General features: G+C 33.3%; 1 protein-coding gene across 1 annotated transcript; it reads right to left on the reverse strand.

Moving 5' to 3' along the window:
- Positions 1 to 6,927: 6,927 nt before the first annotated feature.
- LOC132550254 (membrane-bound transcription factor site-2 protease-like) lies at positions 6,928 to 19,409 on the reverse strand. Its single transcript, XM_060214300.1, has 9 exons — positions 19,181 to 19,409; positions 16,480 to 16,749; positions 15,005 to 15,108; positions 14,211 to 14,457; positions 13,715 to 13,895; positions 13,071 to 13,171; positions 8,618 to 8,813; positions 7,791 to 7,866; positions 6,928 to 7,276 (listed from the first exon to the last, which is right to left on the reverse strand). The coding sequence occupies exons 1-9, from the start codon at positions 19,253 to 19,255 to the stop codon at positions 7,057 to 7,059; spliced, it is 1,470 nt and encodes a 489-aa protein (XP_060070283.1). The 5' UTR covers positions 19,256 to 19,409; the 3' UTR covers positions 6,928 to 7,056.
- Positions 19,410 to 19,600: the final 191 nt, after the last annotated feature.

A 19,600-nucleotide genomic window follows, 5' to 3' on the forward strand; every position in this document is an offset into this window, starting at 1 on the left:
GAGAATGTTTTATTTGCAATTTCCAGAAGGCAGCATTTTAAAATGTATTCAATAATTTATGACCTCTTTTTTAAGATTTTGATTTGCTTTTTTCTTTGATTATGATTTTGAATGATTTCTGATGTATTTTAATAGAAATTCTTAAGAATATGAAATGAAAAATGCATAAATTTTATGTTAATATTTAAGAATGTCATACAGAACTTTCCATTGACGGTATGTGTGTATATCGTACAATATCATATATCATTCCATGTATAATTTTTATGTTTTTCCTTTTTTATGTATATAATTTGTGTTAGCTAAACTGTACATTAAATTATTTGTAATCAATTATTTCATAGTCTGCATCAAAAATTTTTATATCCTTTTTATACAATTAATTATAACATGTAATTTGTACATAATATACACCTCATTGCTGTATATATTGTAGGATGTTTATATATATAATTTTATTCCTACAAGTCATGTTTACACATAAATCCATATCTTCAACATGTCCTTATACATGTTTTTAAATATCTGCATCTATGTAAAATCAATATTTTGATCAAAGACAGACCCTTGTTAATTTTCAATGTTAGCATTATTGATCAATATTTTGGTGTAATATATCAAAACAACTTGCATACAAATTTAGTTTTAACAAATGTATCATACTATTATAAAACATATCTCATTCTAATTTATGTGCTTAAAAATCACATTCTCATGGGCATTTATCAAATCATTGATTCATACTTTCTTATCGTAGTCTACATTCGAATCCAAAGGTTTTCATTTTATACCATGTTTCTCTGTGAACAGACAACATATATATATGACATTCACATCTTCATTTGTCAACTTAAAAGGCATATGTATATGGGTTGATAGAATGATTAAATATATATAGGCCTATCTTGTGGTATTTATGATCATTTGACATTACTAGATGTGTAAGTACATTCCTTATAAGTAAGTGTTAAATGACTAATATAAACTAAATCACATGTCTTCATGCTAACAAATCAAAATCATGATGAAAAAATGCCAACATTTAATTGAATTTTTAATTTTATTAATGTTTTAAATATATAATAAGTACTTTTTTCCAGTTGACCTTCTATATGTATGTAATATTGACATGCGAGATCAAAAATTCATGTTACTTTTAAAGTTTAAAAACCTTAAGAAATTTTAAGGATTTATTTGACATTCAGATTGACAAGTGTAGATATGTAAATGTTCTGTCTGTGTGTGACCATTTTTCTGTATGTATGTAAACACTAAGTGCTTGTCATTTTGTAGTTTGGAGTTATCTACCTTGATTCAGGAAGACTGTGTAGTGCAATGCATTTCTGCAGGTGGTTGACTGTAGAATCAAATAAAAGTATTTTTAGATAAATTTTGTGTTATTCTTTTTTGTTGTTTTCATTGTTTTTTGCACTCTCTTCGCATAGATAAAATTTTAGCCCATCATCATCAGATGGTGCACCATTATTGTTACAAGGTTCATTTATCACTGTTGCGGGAGAAGTTCTGGATGGACCGTTTTCAAATTTCACACATAGGTTTGTCTAGGTCCTTGTTGGGCATACTGACCAGAAAAACAAAACTCTTCGTTTTTCAGTCATTTGTTGTCATAATTTCTGAAGAATATATGCTGGGTCTTTCCCAAATTTCATATGCATGTCCTCCTTGTGTCAGTGATGTGCCGTATTGCTCTAATACATTATGCAGTTAAAGCTAACTGAAAAGCAAGGAAAATGCTTGAAATATAGTAATGGCATGACATTGTGGAATTGTGTTAGTGGCTAAAGATGTGACTTTATCCGTATTCTGGTCACCCATTCCTAAAGAGAAGGGAGATAATCCATACACAACACAAGATTTTGAGAAAATTCTGCAGGTCATTCCTTGAGAAACCTATTTTCTATTTATATGATCAATATATGTGATCTTCCAGCATGAAGATACATCCAAAACCAGCACTTTTCAGCAAGGACAAAATACATAAGTATCATTTAAAGAAACTAGGCCAAATGGAAAAATAATTATCTGTAAATCAGTTTTCTGTAATAAACCATTGCATTAGTGACACTGGTGGTTAATCCGGACTTGGCTAATTTTGTTAGCATTTCCGGAGATACAAAAGCATTAGAAAACCTAATTTATTTTCAAAAGTTGTTTATTCATCAAATTTCAAATTTGAATTTATTGCAATTTTACTTATAACCAATATCCCAAATAAAATTAATATTGTAGGTCCAACAAACAAGCAACATACTTCATATTACATTGAAAACCTGACAATCGCACCACACATGCTCATGTATTATTATAAAAAAACAGTATTGAAATCAGGCCAGACACAGAACATATGTAAAGATGGATAAAATTATTTTTTAAGCTTCTTTACACAAGCATGGACAATTGTGAAAGACCAACAAGACATACCTGAACAATACTGTCTTTTTGTGAACAAAATACATATGCTGTTGTCACTACCTGTACATAAGTTTCAAATTTGCAAACTAAACAGTAAACTAATATAGTTTACATTTATGGACAAGGATGACATAGAGCACTTTTTAGATGGTCTTTTTATATCCGACCATGTAACAGACACTTTATAAAGATTCTACAGGGACTATAAGGTGTAATACACACATTTGATATCAAATAAACATTGTCAGTCATTTGTAAATATCTTGATTCATGACAAACATACTAGATCGTAAATAACAAGATTGTTGTTGTACCAATTTTTCAAGAAAAACAATGACCTTCTAATCATGAGGTTGGCTTTCTGTAAGTGTCCCAGGATGAGAACAAAAAAATTAACTTCTAAAATTTCTTTTTTAGCCAAAAGATATTATTTTGGTATACATACATGTACATGGGTACATAAGATAACAATATAAATGACTTATGAACTCCTGAAATAACTGCAATGTAAACATATTTTCAATACTTAGAAAGATTGACGTGAAATTCCATCATGATTAAATGACTAAAGGGACATCATTATTTAATGAGGTTATTTTAGCTACTCTTTGTAAGACAACTAATTATGTATATACTAGACCCAGTTTCATGTAAAACCAGCCTACGAAATAATGCGCTGGGCCCTGCAGTTTTATTCCCCCTATCCCTCCAAAGATTTACCCTTGAAGAAATACATTTAAAAATGCACAAACATGTTAACATACATCATATCAACCTGATTTAAAACCCAAAAAACATTTTTATGTGGATCAATGTGCATGGCAGATATCTCATTCTCAATAACATGATCACATTCTCTGCTTACATAATTTGCCACACCTGGATATTATAACAGTTCATACCAGAACACCACACATCAAATAATACACTCACACTCAATACACTTTTTATATAACTTAGTTATAATTTGACATTCGTAAATTCACTCCTTTCTACTGAAATACTTTTAAATATTCTGGTATCGCTTTCATTTTGTGTAATCATTCATAACATCATTCACACAATCAACTTATTTCTGTAATGGCCAATCAGGTGAAGATTACATTGTAAGTGCAAATCACATCTTTGAAAGAAATACCTTCTAAATGAGAACAATTTAACTAACATGTATTGTTGTAAAACATGAAATGTTTACATGTTTTTTTCCCTGGTTTTAATGTTAAAAAATGCAGATACAACAATCCTTCAATGTCTGAAATCTTATTGCATCGAATGGTTGTGATTTCTCTATAGCTGCAAAAACAATGAAAATTTCTGTACAAAAAACAAACCCATTAGGCTAAAAAGTAAGAATTTTTCTTTAAGTAAAAAACCAATCTTTGGAAATATAAGTACTATTCCCATCATAATGCTGTAGTGTGACCTCAATTTCCAGAGATGTGATACACTGTATAAACAAATTTCCAGCCTCAGAATTTGACATTGCCTGAAATAATCTACCACAAAAAATCTCAAAGACTCAATAAACATACCAGTCATGGGAAAAAATCATTTCTAGTACTAGTACCTTCTAAATTTGCAATGTATAAAACTGAAATAAAAAAAAATTAATAAAATTACTTATATTGCATAATCTTCAAATTTGTAGTAGTTATGATTTTTTAAAAAGATGTAGTAACGACTTTAAATATTGTGAGAATGATGAATATAAAATAAGGCAAACAGAAAACATGAAGCTGAGAAGAAAACAGGACGGGGTAACAAGGAATTGAATATATTATTCCTCTCTAATATAAAACACATTGTTATAATTCAATGGATGAAATTAAAATAAAGAATGGAATCTTTTGAATATATTATTCCAATTTGTTTATTACAAATATCTTAACATTTTACAGAAATGTTCCTCCAGGTATTACTGTGAGGAGATGTTGCTGAATTTCGATACATGATAAATTAATTGCCAGTACTACAACCTAGTGCTTGTTTAATGCTCCATATGATGTCAGAATAACCATAGCAACAAAGATCAGATAATCATATAACCATGGTAATATATAACAAGAATTTAAAACAGCTCAAATTTTAAATTCATTAAATAATACACCATCCAAAATAATACAAATTAATTTCCTTTAAAATAACTTACATATATAGAGAATCTCATAGTTGTCTATAAATAAAATGTGGTAACATTTTTAATGTGTTAAATAGATACTTTTACCTTTTATCTAACCTGAATGCATGTACAATCACCACACATTGTATCCCAAACTAAAACAAGAAGTTTGAAGAATATAAAGCATTAACGACAACATGAAAACCATACAATCATAGAAATATCAATCACATAATATTACAAAGATTTCTCTTTTATGGGTAACAATTACACTCTTATACTACAATAATCCGTTTTCAGAACGATTATTTGTGACAGAATACCAAAATACTATAAAAATGTACTCAATACAAAAACTGATCATGATACCTAAGCTGCCTTTAGATGTCTATAGGTTTCTATACCTTGATGTAAGAGATAGTTCATTTCACAGACTTAGTACATGATGGTAATTTCAAATCAAATAACTGACATTGCATACTTATTGGTGTGAAGAAAACATTAAAAAAAAAAATTCCATTCAAGACATTTTGAATGAGCCAAGAGAAGATTTCACTGAACATTTTATACCTATTGCACCTCTCATTTTCAAACAAAGGTACATGTACAATGACTTAACAAAAATAAAGAGTACAGTTCTGTCGGCACTGTTAAAACAGCTTTAACCTGAAAATGGTTAGTTTGCTAAAGTCACTTAATAATCAATGATGAAGTTCCATTTATAACAAAACGTTATAGAAGCAGATGATACATGTTTCCATCCCAAGGGAAGGCTGAATAACTTAATGTCACGATAGTATTTCATAATCTTTACAAGTAACAGGCTTCTGAAAGAACAATCTGATGCACTTACACAAAATACAACTACTTTTCATTTAAGATGTTTATTTCAAGCAGAAACAGGAATTGAAAAATACATCTTCTTCTGAGGTTTCAAAAACGTCTGTTTCCTTTATCAAGCAAAGAGATAATAAGAAAAAAAAAGTGCTGTTTGTGTTTAAGATAATTGTCTTCTTCAATGTGATCACCAACTTTCTAATAAATATTTAAACACATCGGAATTTTACACTTTAGTGAAACTACATTATGATACTCAGCAAGCTTACAGTACTGACCAAGAATCCAGCACAACGTGGGTGACTCAGGATGTTTTGATATCAAATTTGTGTGTTATGTGCAAAGCATTATATGATTCGAATGCTAAATATAGTCAACTAATTTGCATGTTATCATGTCAGTCTGACAAGTTTGATGTGAAAAGGAATTCCTTCAGTTGTTATGTAACAATCTTCAGTGGCAACCACCTCTAAATATATCTATACCAAACTGATGAATCTCATTCTAATCAATACAACTAGAACTTCTATACCTCCTACATAAATAAAGATGTAAGGCACTTATGACATCACAAGTTCATCATATATCTTGACAGATATATCCAACACATAAATGTACAATAAAGAACGATAACAAACTCCCCTGATTCTTTACATTCTATACTATCTGGAAAAGGTGCGTTAAATATCACAATCCATATTGGTCCCTCAAATCACAACAAACCACTGTGAACACCTCCCTTTTTCACACTGTGTCATGGATATGTGTAATGTGTATTCTGGAGATAAATAGCTGTATTGGTTGTTGCCCCTTGGCTCATTATCATCACACTAAGTTCAAACTGTACCACCATCATCGATATATACCGTATAGTTGTCGTGAGGTCAATATTTACAATTGTTCCCAATTAAGCTACTTAACAGTGATTAAATTCTGTGAAAGTCAATGAAATGGTGTTTATGTATACAAACATAAGATATTTTCAGTGATTTTTATTCCCTGTTGAAATGATTGCTCAAAATGGCCTCTGGTGGCCATCTTGAATATTCAAATACCGCTCAAAATAACATGCACAACCAGAAGAAACACTGTGCAAGATTCAAGATCCTTTTTGGGGTTCTTGAGTAAAAAAAATCTTAAAATGTCAAAATCCATCATTGAAACTGGTTACTGTAGAATGTCATTTTCATGTCACAATACGTAACATATTTATCGACTGACCTAGCTTTCATCATCAATATTTACACATCTAACAAAAATGTACATTTTACCATTAGTGTCAATAGTGTATAATAAATAGCACATTAGTGAAAGAGTAAGGAAAGTTTCTTGTAGGAAAAAAAACCATTGACAGACAGTCAAACAGCATTTTCTGTCATACCTAGGCAAGTCTTTAAATATAAATTGTACTTCATCTTTATAGCTAACACAAACTTATTTGAGAAAGCAGGACAATTTGACATTTCTATGGATTGTAGATCAATGATTTTATTATGTTGAAATGTATATAAATGTTTCAATCACTTGTTTGAAGATACTCACAGGTGATAAGAATACCCTGTAAAGTGATGATGATTAACTGTCCTGTGGGTAGGGAAATTGCAACTAGTGTGTTAGGAGATCAATCCAGTTCTGATTGTAGAACCAGTGCAAGTGTGATGATGCAATTAGGTGAAAAGTGTCCACATGGCTATGACGACGTTGACAAAAAGAAGTCCTGTGCCATAAAGAAGTATCACAGTAAATATAATGCCTCTGGTGTCCCTGTCTGGAACGGTGGAGCGCAGACTCAGTTCGATAAAGGCACTACAGATCCATTGACCATCCAGGGCGTAACATGGCACTACGTTGAGGATGACAAGGGCTCCGGACAATGATATCAAATATCTCAAATATAGGTTAAGGAAATCACAGATTAAAAGACTTTTAATTAATTGTTTTCAAACTGGTCAAAATTAAAATTATTCCTAGTACCCTCAGCAGGCTGTTAAATTAACATTATCATTGTAGAATGCAAGTATATGTTTTGTTCGAATCATGAGGTGACTATGTCATTATAGCTTCGGTCCGTGAAAAAGTTCAATACATCAAAAACTGTGATTTATTAAACTTTGATTCATAACGGGGTAAGTTAGTAGTACTATATAGGAATAAAAATTTGGGACTTGATAAAAACTTCAATACATTGAGAAATTTGAATCATTGAAGTTTGCTTCATAGAAGTTTGACTTCAATAAAATTCTGAAGCCTTTCCTTGCTTTCAGCACTCTATATGTAATCACATTGGGAACAATTATGTCTACATTCCTGAAGCTTAACATTTTATATTGCCAAAATCCATCAAAATATTGTTTGTTGTCTCATTGACAACTTTTTTATCATCTTCCAATATAAAGGATACTTGCTGAAAGTCTCCACCACATCAGGAAATCCAGCTGGGACAAAGGAAAACCTTGGTACAAAATTTGACAGACTCACTGAAATTGAAATTATACCACATGAAGAAGAAATCACTTGACTATTTTTTACTGTAATAAGCCTACAAGTTAATATATATATTTTTATATTTCTCTTCAGTGTGCATCTTTGAAACAAAAAAAAAGTACTTTTTCTGTCACAATTAATCCAAAATGGAAACAAGTTATAACACTGAGCCAACATGTTGGTCACTGCTATGTATCCCATACTAATACTTCACTTGATCGACATCCTTTTATAACATATTTCAGTTGGCATGACAAGAATGTTAAAAGAAAAAGAAAGTGATAAGATTTTATCTTGGCTTTCCTGCTAACAATATGAAAATGTTAGATTGAAACAAAATGATTCTACTGTATATTAATATATCACAGTGCATCACCATATAAAATATCAGAAATATTCAGAATTTTGAGAAAATTTCCAGACATGTATTGTAAGTTTAAATATTCTACCTGTGTATTGTAAGCCAAAACATCTAACCTGTATATTTCAAGTTTGTAAAATGTGCATATTTTAAGTTTGAATATCTTTCTTGTATATTTTACGTTTGAATACTCAATGATGATGATGATAATGATGACAATGATGAATCTCATTCTTTGTATATGCTATGTACACTAATGTTGTACTTTGTATCATGTTTGTCTTTAACTGATTGGCTTTAAGGCAAGATGTAAAAGTTTAATTTACCAGAGTTAATATACTTTACCTGAGTAGTGTAGATCGAGGGGAGTAAATATACATTACCTGAGTAGTGTAGATCGAGGGGATGTCCTAGGAAGAGAAGGGGAGGCTTCCTGCTGTGGTGTACTTGAAGTAGTCGTGTATGGTTGTCTACGGCTGGGTAAACACATACCATATCTACACTGGGGATATAGCAGTCACTCTGAAACTTACACATTGGCCGATCTGTTGTTGATCTTGCAGGTAAGCATGCATATTTCTAAAGAAAAATAAAACAACAAATGATAGATGAAAAGGTATCCAAAAGCTGAAGTCATGGTATACATTGTAAATCCTGAGTTAAGAATGACTTCATGCATTTATTTAATTCTTAATGCATATGTATTGTAATATCAGATCAGCAATAACATCAGCTAAGACAGATTTCTATAATTGTAAGACATTCTGATAAAGCAACTAACATAATATTCCGTCATAATCTAACTTATTGGGTCCTTTACCACAACCATGCAGGGGAATGTAAACAACAAGAGGCAAATGGGCCACAACAGTCATCAGACCAAAATACATAGAACATCAGAGGAAAAGACCTTTAAAGCCTCATTCCTAAATTTCCCCCAAAAGGCCTTGACTCCTGGCCCATATGGGTGGTGATACCTTCATTTATGTAAACTATGGTTGTCCTCTCCCAGTAATGTTGGAGGCATATCTTTCCAGGCACATCAGAAGAGCCTAATTGCTCAGCTTTCCTCAAGGCCTCACTCCTTGACTTCTAAGGCCCACAATACTTTCAGTTACATATATTATGATTGCCCTATCCTATTGACATTTCAGACAAAATTTTGATGAAATCTACTTGGTCATAAAGGAGAAATAGCAGTTTATAGCAAAATTTAAGAAATTCTCCTTTTGCACCCCATCCCCAAGTCACCAGAAGGTTTAACCAACTTCATTTACAAAACTTATAATTTCCCTTTCCAAGACATGTTTAGACAAAATATGGTTGAAATCCATTCAGGCATTAAGGAGAAGTAGCATTAAGCAGCAAAATTTTAGCTGAATTTCCCTACTGACACCCCAACCCAAATTTGCCAAGGGGTTGAATCAACTTCACCAAAACAAATTATGATTTCCCTCCCCTAGTGATGTTTAAGGCCAAATCTGGTAAAATCTGTTTGGGCACATGAGAGGAAAAGCATTTTTAAGTTAAAGTTTACTTGATGATGGATGGTGAATGGTGGGCAATGACAGACAAAACATGATGTTTTATAGGTAATGTTGACCCGAAAGGTCAGATGATCTAACAAAACCTTGCTACAGAAATAAACTTAAAAATACTGTTTAAGGAGCAAATACCAAACAACGTTTAACAGAAGAACACCATATCAAATAATCTGTAACAAAAGAATATCATGTTCAATATCTCATGACAAAGAAAAATGTTACACTCAACACATTGTGAAAGAAGGATGTCACACTCAATACTCTTCAATTAAAGAAGGTCACATTCAATGTAAAGTGACAAGATAACCTCGCATCCATCACACTCTGTGACAAGATAACCTCACATCCAACACACTCTGTGATATAATAATGTTACACAACACACTCAGTGACAAGATAGCCTCACATCCAACACACTCTGTGACAAGATAGCCTCACATCCAACACACTCTGTGTTATAATAATGTTACACAACACACTCAGTGACAAGATAACCTCACATCCATCACACTCTGTGATAACACATAATGTTACACACAACACACTCAGTGACAAGATAGCCTCACATCCAACACATTCAGTGACAAGATAACCTCACATCCAACACACTCTGTGATATAATAATGTTACACACAACACACTCAGTGACAAGATAACCTCACATCCAACACACTCTGTGATATAATAATGTTACACACAACACACTCAGTGACAAGATAGCCTCACATCCAACACACTCTGTGTTATAATAATGTTACACAACACACTCAGTGACAAGATAACCTCACATCCAACACACTCTGTGATATAATAATGTTACACACAACACACTCAGTGACAAGATAGCCTCACATCCAACACATTCAGTGACAAGATAACCTCACATCCAACACACTCTGTGATATAATAATGTTTCACAACACACTCAGTGACAAGATAACCTCACATCCAACACACTCTGTGATATAATAATGTTTCACAACACACTCAGTGACAAAATAGCTTCACATCCAACACATTCAGTGACAAGATAACCTCACATCCAACACACTCTGTGATATAATAATGTTACACACAACACACTCAGTGACAAGATAACCTCACATCCATCACACTCTGTGATATAATAATGTTACACACAACACAAAATGACACGATAACCTCACACCCAACACACACTCCTGTGATATAATAATGTTACACCCAACACACAAAGTGACAAAGGAATGTCATATTTACACCTGCAACTCCAACACACTCTGTGATATAATAATGTTACACACAACACACTCAGTGACACACAGAATGTTCAGTGACACTCAACACACACCAGTTACACAACACACTCAGTGACAAGATAACCTCACATCCAACACACTCTGTGATACACTGTGATAATTGATATCACAACACTCTGAAAAAACTAGAAACATGTCTGTATAATGTTTCACAACACATCAGTGACAAGATAACCTCACATCCAACACACTCTGTGATATAATAATGTTACACACAACACACTCAGTGACAAGATAACCTCACATCCAACACACTCTGTGATATAATAATGTTACATTCAACACAAAATGACACGATAACCTCACACCCAACACACACTCCTTGATATAATAATGTTACACCCAACACACAAAGTGACAAAGGAATGTCATATTTACACCTGCAACTACAGAACGTTCCACTCAACACACTCAGTGACAACAGAATGTTCCACTCAACACACCCAGTGACAAAAGAATGTTACAGTTAACACACTGTGATAATTAATATCATATCAAACAACCTCTGAAAAAACTAGAAAATGTAAGATATGAATGCCCCCCCTCCCTCCCCCCCCATGTGAAATAATAGTGAAAGGTCCGAAAGAGATGATTTTGTTTATTTGTATGCAAATATGTACAACTTAAGTTTCATACTTAAATTGACAAGTTGATTTAACGTACATGAATTTGGAATTTTGTTCTCTGGAAAAAATGAGGGAGTATATTAGTTCCTTATGCCTTAAAACCCACAAGTACCAAATTATGTAGAAATAAGATGATGTTCCTCTTTTTTGAGTTATCTCCCCTGGTGGCCATCTTTTTTTAGAATGCCGAGAAATTCAACACTGCATGAGGTCTTTCCATACTTGATATTTGTATGAAGTTTTATGAAAATTGCCTTCTGAATGAAGTTGTTAGGTGGTATATACTGATTTGGGATGCGACGTGACGGGACGCGACGGGATGGGACGCGACGGACGGACATGGGCAACGCTATATGCCCCCGGCCATAAATGGCAGGGGCATAATAATGTCACATTCTTTGACAAAAGAGTGCCAAACCAAAACTCTGGGACAAGAGTGCCACACCCAGCACTCTGGACGAATGAATATCACAATTTATTGTCAAAATATGTCTACATCTGCAACTAAAAGGCAAATATTTATGTACAACATTTGACCCTTTAACCTTGATCAATGACACTAAATTATAATTAGGAATTTTATGCATTATTACTACAATAATGTGTAGATATAAATAGTTCTATTGCGCAGTTTATGGTCTCTAGTAAAGCTCCTTCACTAAAGAGAACACTAGAAAGAACTACAGATACCTAGAAACAGCCATTACTCTATCACTCTGTACCAACTTGAATATATTTAAGGATTTTGGCCAATAGCTGCAAATAAGACAGTGTTTAAGCAGACATTCATGATATCATTTTTTAGTTTCTAAATCAATTAAAATTTCTTAATTTGCTTATACAATTGATAAAATGAAACTGTATAAGTTGACAAACATTTAACAAGAATAAGAAATAACAAGATGTAAGGGTAGAGACAGACCAACACCAGAACAGGTTTTACGTCCTTCACACCCCTTCCTCAATGTCTATACCCTACAGTGGCCCATTCTATACATACCTGTTCCATAGATGGCTACATGCCAGAATATTTTCAGATTAACTATATATGTATGGGCTCAGTATAATATAATTATACAAAATGTTTTAGCAATATTTCAGAAAAAGATAATAACATTTCACTTATCACGATTTTGATTGTCAATGAGAGACTTTATAATGTACATGAAAAATTAATTCATTTTATCCATCAGAATATTTTTAAACATCTGTTAAGCTAATGATTAAATAATTTTGACATGTATACAATACCTGGAGATTAAGACAAAGTACACAGTGCACTGATTTGCTGAGATTGAACCATATTCTTTGTATCAATTTAAATATCTATTATATTTCACCTTGAATGAAACACCTAAAACTACTCACATTTTCTGGGGAGGTTTTGACATGAAATCTAAAACATAAGTGAGTATTGCTGGTGCCGTTACAGCAGTCAAGGGATTCTAACTTTCCAGAAATGGATAAATCTGTAAAAATAAGCATATGTTTTATTGATCAATCATTCTGTCAAACATTAAACATTACAACGTATAATCCTCAAACATCAGCATGTAATTTGTGATCAGAAGATATTGAAGTAATTATCAACCTTTTGTTTAATTTGCTTTCCATTTCTAAATATTCTAAAGAATAATGATTTTTTTTTCAATACAGATACAACATAAATTTCCCTAAATATACTATGATGTTTTAAACAAACTGCCAGCAAATTCTTGTTTTACATACACTCCATTTAACTAGTTAACACACACACTGTAGAAATCTGTTAATGTGGACAAAAGGATAAATTTTCAAACCAGACAACAAGTGCCTCAGACACCTCTACACCACACAAATAAGATTAAACAATGGCAAATGAACACCAGCAATTATATCTAAATGACAGTAGGATACTGTAGAAGCCTTGGATTGTTTCTGTAAAAGTCATCTCAACTGGTCTCATAGGGAATACTTTGATAACATTTTCTGATTCTGTTCAGTAAAAATCTTCAAATTCACTTTTAACTTACTTCGATCTTTCGTGTCTAGACTTTTCACAAGGTCGATGGCCATGCAGTGTCCGAGAGAGGATTGTCGCATGCTAACACTGATGCAGCTGGTCCAGTCATCAAGGTTACGTACACGACAGCCACTAATGCTGGTGATGGAATCCCCTACACTGAGGCCACGTGGACCAGACACTGCTGAATTCTGAACAGTTTAGGAAGTTAATTAAAGTATAACCTATGATGTGCATTTGTTTATAAAACTGAGACTATTATGTTATAAAATACACAAATATCTAAATTTTGAGTGACAATATCAACCTTATTTCTTCATATCTTGTCTATATGAAAATTGTACACTCAAAAATAAAAATAAATTGTGTATTTTGAGTGCACTTCAAGTATAGTTCAAAAGTGATGGCATCTACTTAACATCACCAAATACATATACCATATGAACTAAAATGCAACCACATCCATGTAGATTTTGTTCCAGAAGATTGCTGCTGCCCCAACATACCTGTGTAACATAGGTGACCGCAACAGCATTGCCCGATGTGTACATAGGTATCCACAGGTAAGGTAGAAGGACCAACATAATCACAGAAAATATCACAATCACAAAGTTATGCCACACCCCTGCACAATAGATTCTGAGCTGTCGTATAGGGGAGACAACTTGTAGGTGGTCAGTGTATAAGTCAACATAGGCACCTGGGTATAGAATCAGCAGAAACAGACCGAACCCATTCACACGCACCTGTTCCCTGTAGAAAAACAAAATAGCACTGACATAAATTTCATATTTATTATTATATATGTACATTTCCAGTTGTGTGTTGAAACATCATTTTCCTTCACATGCGATATTGTCTTATTTCATCAGCTGATGGTACAATTTTCAGTTGTATGCTAATAATATACATTATAAATAACATCTTGCATTTGCACACGGATTGATATTAAAACCGGTTAAAGAATATGTCTTAATTTTCATCATAGCCACCAAACTAACTGGCACAATAAAATCATTTACTTTCCCATATTAGAATGTTTTTACAGCCATAACAAGATGAAAACTACCTCAGGTATCACATAATGTCAGGTAATCTGTCCCAACTTATATCTATATACAGTAAATCACAATAAAAATGTAGTTTTATGAATATTGAATTTAGTTATTAAAGAATTATTTTCATCCTTGTACATATGATAACCTAACTTTATCTGTCAAAATACTTTTGAGAGAAAGCTGTAGAAAGGTAAATGAGATTGGCCAGTAGCTATCTAAACAGAACAGAAGTCTATACTTACCTAACAGCTGCCACAGCATGTCCCACCTCATGTAGAATACCACATACAAGCAGTGTCAACAGGTAGTAAGAGACCTGACTGGCTGGTAGGTTTATCCCAGGCATCTATAGAACATAAAGGTTGGCAAGTTTAACCCTGGCATCTACAGAACATAAGGGTTGGCAAGTTTAACCCTGGCATCTATAGAACACAAGGGTTGGCAAGTTTAACCCTGGTATCTATAGTACACAAGGGTTGGCAAGTTTAACCCTGGCATCTATAGAACACAAGGGTTGGCAAGTTTAACCCTGGCATCTATAGAACACAAGGGTTTGCAAGTTTAACATGGCATCTATAGAACATAAAGGTTTGCAAGTTTAACCCTAGCATCTATAGAACTTAAGGGTTGGCAAGTTTAACCATGGCATCTACAGAACATAAGGATTGGCAAGTTTAACCCTGGCATCTATAGAACATAAGGATTGGCAAGTTTAACCATGGCATCTATAGAACATAAGGGGTTGGCAAGTTTAACCATTGCATATCTAGAACATAAGGGGTTGGCAAGTTTAACCATGGCATCTATAGAACATAAGGGTTGGCAAGTTTAACCATGGCATCTTTAGAACATAAGGATTGGCAAGTTTAACCATGGCATCTATAGAACATAAGGGGTTGGCAAGTTTAACCATTGCATATCTAGAACATAAGGGTTCGCAAGTTCAACATGGCATCTATAGAAGAGAAAGGTTGGCAAGTTTAACATGGCATCTATAAAACATAAAGGTTAGCGAGTTTTACCCTGGTATCTCTAGAAAAAAATGTTTTGCAAGTTTAACCATGGCATATGTAAAAGATAAAGTTTTGAAGTTTCAAATATGAGATGCTTCTTAAACATTGGTTCACAAAATACATATTCTGAAATGATCTGTAACTTGATGCTTTATTTGTTAACTTTCCAGTTGTTTACAAATACTGGATAATGAATCTCAAACATGAAAATTTCACTGATAAATAATAAAGCCCTTGGTCTGCTCACTGATGAATTTGTTGACATGAAATGCTTGCACTGAAAAGAGATCCTAAAAGGATCTTGGAAACCACCATTGTTAGATATTTATTTGTTCTTAACATGTGGTGTTGGAATTTTCCCTTGTTTTCTCTTCTTTCCTCTTCCTTTGCTTTTAGCAAACTTTCACTATTAAAATTCAAGAAGGCTGCCTTTCAGCCATTTTGTTTCTTTTACCATTCCAAAAATCAAACAGGCACAACTAAGAATCAAGTGCAAGGAGAAACTTCGTAGGAAATTTGAGAATGACCCAATCAATGCTTCTCAAGAAATAGCGATAACAAAAATTGTTTAAGGATGGACTACAACCAAACGGACGCAGAGTGATTTTAACAGTCCACCATCTACTGAAAGTGGGCTAAAAATGCAACCTTAATGTGTACATGAAAACATGTCATGATATCTTATGTATTGTATGAAACTGTACCACAGGAGTGAGAACTTGTTGCTCCACAGGCTGTTTCCGGAAGGTATTGATAACAAGTAAAGTCAGCAGAAACATGGACAGCAACATGGCCAGCAGTCCAAACACCACTCCACAAGTAAACCACACCTTCAGAAAATTTGGGCGCCACTGACCGATACGTACAAATGTACGATTGAGGAACGTGGAGTACCATCGCAGCTGACAGATTGAGATAGCTAGACCAGTTCTATCCAAAAAGTGGATGTAATGTCTGCTCCAGGATTTATGTGACTGTTGGGCAGAAAAGACATAAGACTCATATATATATGAAATTGAAATACAACAACCATACAGCAAAATATCATCATAAGAAATAGTAAGAGAGCACTAATGATGTGACATCAAATGTACGTTATATTATCCAAAACCATGATATAGATCTACTTAATGTAAAATTTTCTAGCATGGGAAGTATAATTGATTCAGATTTTTTTTTCTTTTTCTTATAATATGTAATTATCATCACACATACACCTACAGATATGACATGATGTCAAATTACAAAAATATTGATCTCTACATATACATTGCATGTTACAGAGGGTCACATCTTAGGTACTGTTGCAACAACAAATTTGTGATTTACATAAATTCTTAATAAAGTGATACTGTACAATAAATAATACAAAAATAACAACACTCTATTGGAGTGGCAGATTATTTGACCTACAGACTATAAGACCTCTACAATTCCACAGAAAACCGTCAATTATCATGTCCCCTTTCAGCCTATTCGCCACTGTAAGTCATTAATTGTAATACTATCACCCCTTTACTTTACATTAACTTTGATTTAAGAAAACATGAACGTGCTTTCATTTTTGACATTCCTTGTGAAAATAGCATAAATGGTCCAAAAAAGCATAAATGTCCCTCTAAATAAATCACTCTGAAAGTATGAAAAGCAATAAAATTTTGCTTTGCCTTAAATTTCTTTCAAATTAATCATAATAAAAAAATGTAAGTAATATTTGTGAATAATATTAATGAATTGCAAGTGGTTAAAAACTTGTAAATGTTTGTTATTCTGATTTAATGGTATCCAGTTTTCTTTTCCTTACAGTTTTGCTTCCAGTGGTTTCTTATATTGGACCATCTGATTTGCAAGGGAAACTGATATGGGAAGAGAAGTGACTCTTTTTAAAGAAACAATGGAGCAGCTAAACCTGCAGGAGAAATACCAGACACAGATTGGGAGCCAAGCAGGGCAGGGGAATCTTCAGCAAGAGCAGTCTGAAGGGGCATACTCTACCTGTCCAAAGCTAATTGACTGAATATCATTATTTTAAAGAATTTCTGCAGGGTCAGTGTACAAACATTTCTGTATATGTTAGGATATCATTACTTTAATACTAAGTACTTAAAATGGCAGATATTTCCTTAATGTTTCATTGTCTTATGTCTGACAGGAAAGTAAAGGGCCAAGTGAGCTAAAAACTCAGATCAGATGTATAGTGTCAAAGGGAACTGAACACTTATGTGGCAAAGAATAAAAATTAAAAAATACTGATTAGCTCCAAATAAGGCAGGAACAGAGACAACCCACCTGAAAAGCATTCTCAGACAAGCCCCTTTGGTTAAGAAGCATTGTATGAAGTTTGAGTCTAATTGTCATAAGAAAACTGAAGTAATCATACAAAACCAATTTTCATTTTATAGCTACAATGACTTTGACTTTTGACATTTTGACCAGAAAAGCAACTCCAAGCAAGCCCCTTTGGTATGGAAGCATTGCATTAAGCTTCAGTGTAATTGTCCAAAGAAAACTCAAGTTGTCATATGAAAACCAATCTCCTATAAATGATAACACTGTCCTTGACCTTTAAACTTTAGAAGCAATCCGAAGAAAGCACTTTTGATAAGGAAGCACTGTATGAAGTTAGGTGTTAATCGGCTAATGGGAACTGAAGCTATCAGGGTAAAACTTTTCCGTTCATAGTAACAGTGAACTTGATCTTTGGACCTGAAAAACAATCCCAACCAAGCACTTTTGATAAGGAAGCTCTGTATGAAGTTTGAGATTGATCGACCAAAATGTACTCAAGTTATCACAAAAAAACTTTGTGCAGATGAGGGTGCCGACATCGTAATACCTATATGTCACTTTTGGTGAGACAAAAATCATGATATGAACCTTTAGAAGCATATATTATAGGCAAGCAAAAAGTAAATTCTCTCGAGATTGGTGGGAATGGTCGATTTACAACCACAAGCCAAGAGAGATTACATTTATTGGCATCCATTGTCAATACGCTGGAAGGTAAAGCTGCTGAGGAAAATGAGTGGAAATACTTGGTTTAAAACTTCTAATTGCTTTGACACTGATATACATTAGTAGAAAAATGTTTTACCTTTCCAATGATGTATGATTTATAACTCGATGAATGCCCACCCTTGAAGGGATCACTAGAACTAGATTTTCGATATGGGAGGAATTATGACTATCGTCTGCAACCAAGCTAAAAACACGCTGATCATGATCAAGCTAAGAACTTTTGCAGTTAGTATTAACCAGCTTGACAATGGAATTTGAACTGAACAGTGTAGTTATATTTTCGCATATTCGTTTAAATATCATTACATATTACCAGGACATATATCAAAACATTATCATTAATATCGATTTCCTTTTTTTAACAGTTGAACTCGTTCGAATGTTTACCTTTAAAAAGGCGTCCAGTAAATACATAGAGGACCAAACTCCTAAAACGATTGCAATCCATGTCGTTTGTAGCATAATTACTCCACGTTGAATGATTCTCACATGTGCATATTCCCTACATAGTTTATATAGCTAGCCTACCGTAGGCAACATGTGCTGCTGCGATCAATAACACAGGTCTTTTGAATCATTTCTGAAAATAAACATTAACTCATATTCCAACACATTGTATGATTATCGTTGATTCTGTTTGATGCTTTAAAACGAGATGACGCAATCCTTCACATCTCTCTTATTTTAACATTCGTGGGAAAACATGTTGGCAAGAACTTCCTCCCTCGTGTGTTTTGTTTTCATGCGAGGCGCTTGCTGCCCAATGTAGGTCGGAAATAGGCTCGAAAATAATACGTAACGAATTTT

The sequence above is a fragment of the Ylistrum balloti genome, unplaced genomic scaffold, assembly GCF_031769215.1.
Source record: "Ylistrum balloti isolate Yb309-2 unplaced genomic scaffold, AGI_CSIRO_Ybal_v1 Utg370114, whole genome shotgun sequence".
Taxonomy (NCBI): domain Eukaryota; kingdom Metazoa; phylum Mollusca; class Bivalvia; order Pectinida; family Pectinidae; genus Ylistrum; species Ylistrum balloti.

Excerpts from the sequence above, each read along its gene's own strand:
- LOC132550254 (XM_060214300.1), bottom strand. The coding sequence starts at position 19,255 with ATGCTACAAACGACATGGATTGCAATCGTTTTAGGAGTTTGGTCCTCT. Across the intron at positions 16,750-19,180 it reads TACTGGACGCCTTTTTAAAG|TCACATAAATCCTGGAGCAG; the intron begins GTAAACATTCGA and ends TCTGCCCAACAG. Across the intron at positions 13,172-13,714 it reads TCTAGACACGAAAGATCGAA|ATTTATCCATTTCTGGAAAG; the intron begins GTAAGTTAAAAG and ends TTATTTTTACAG.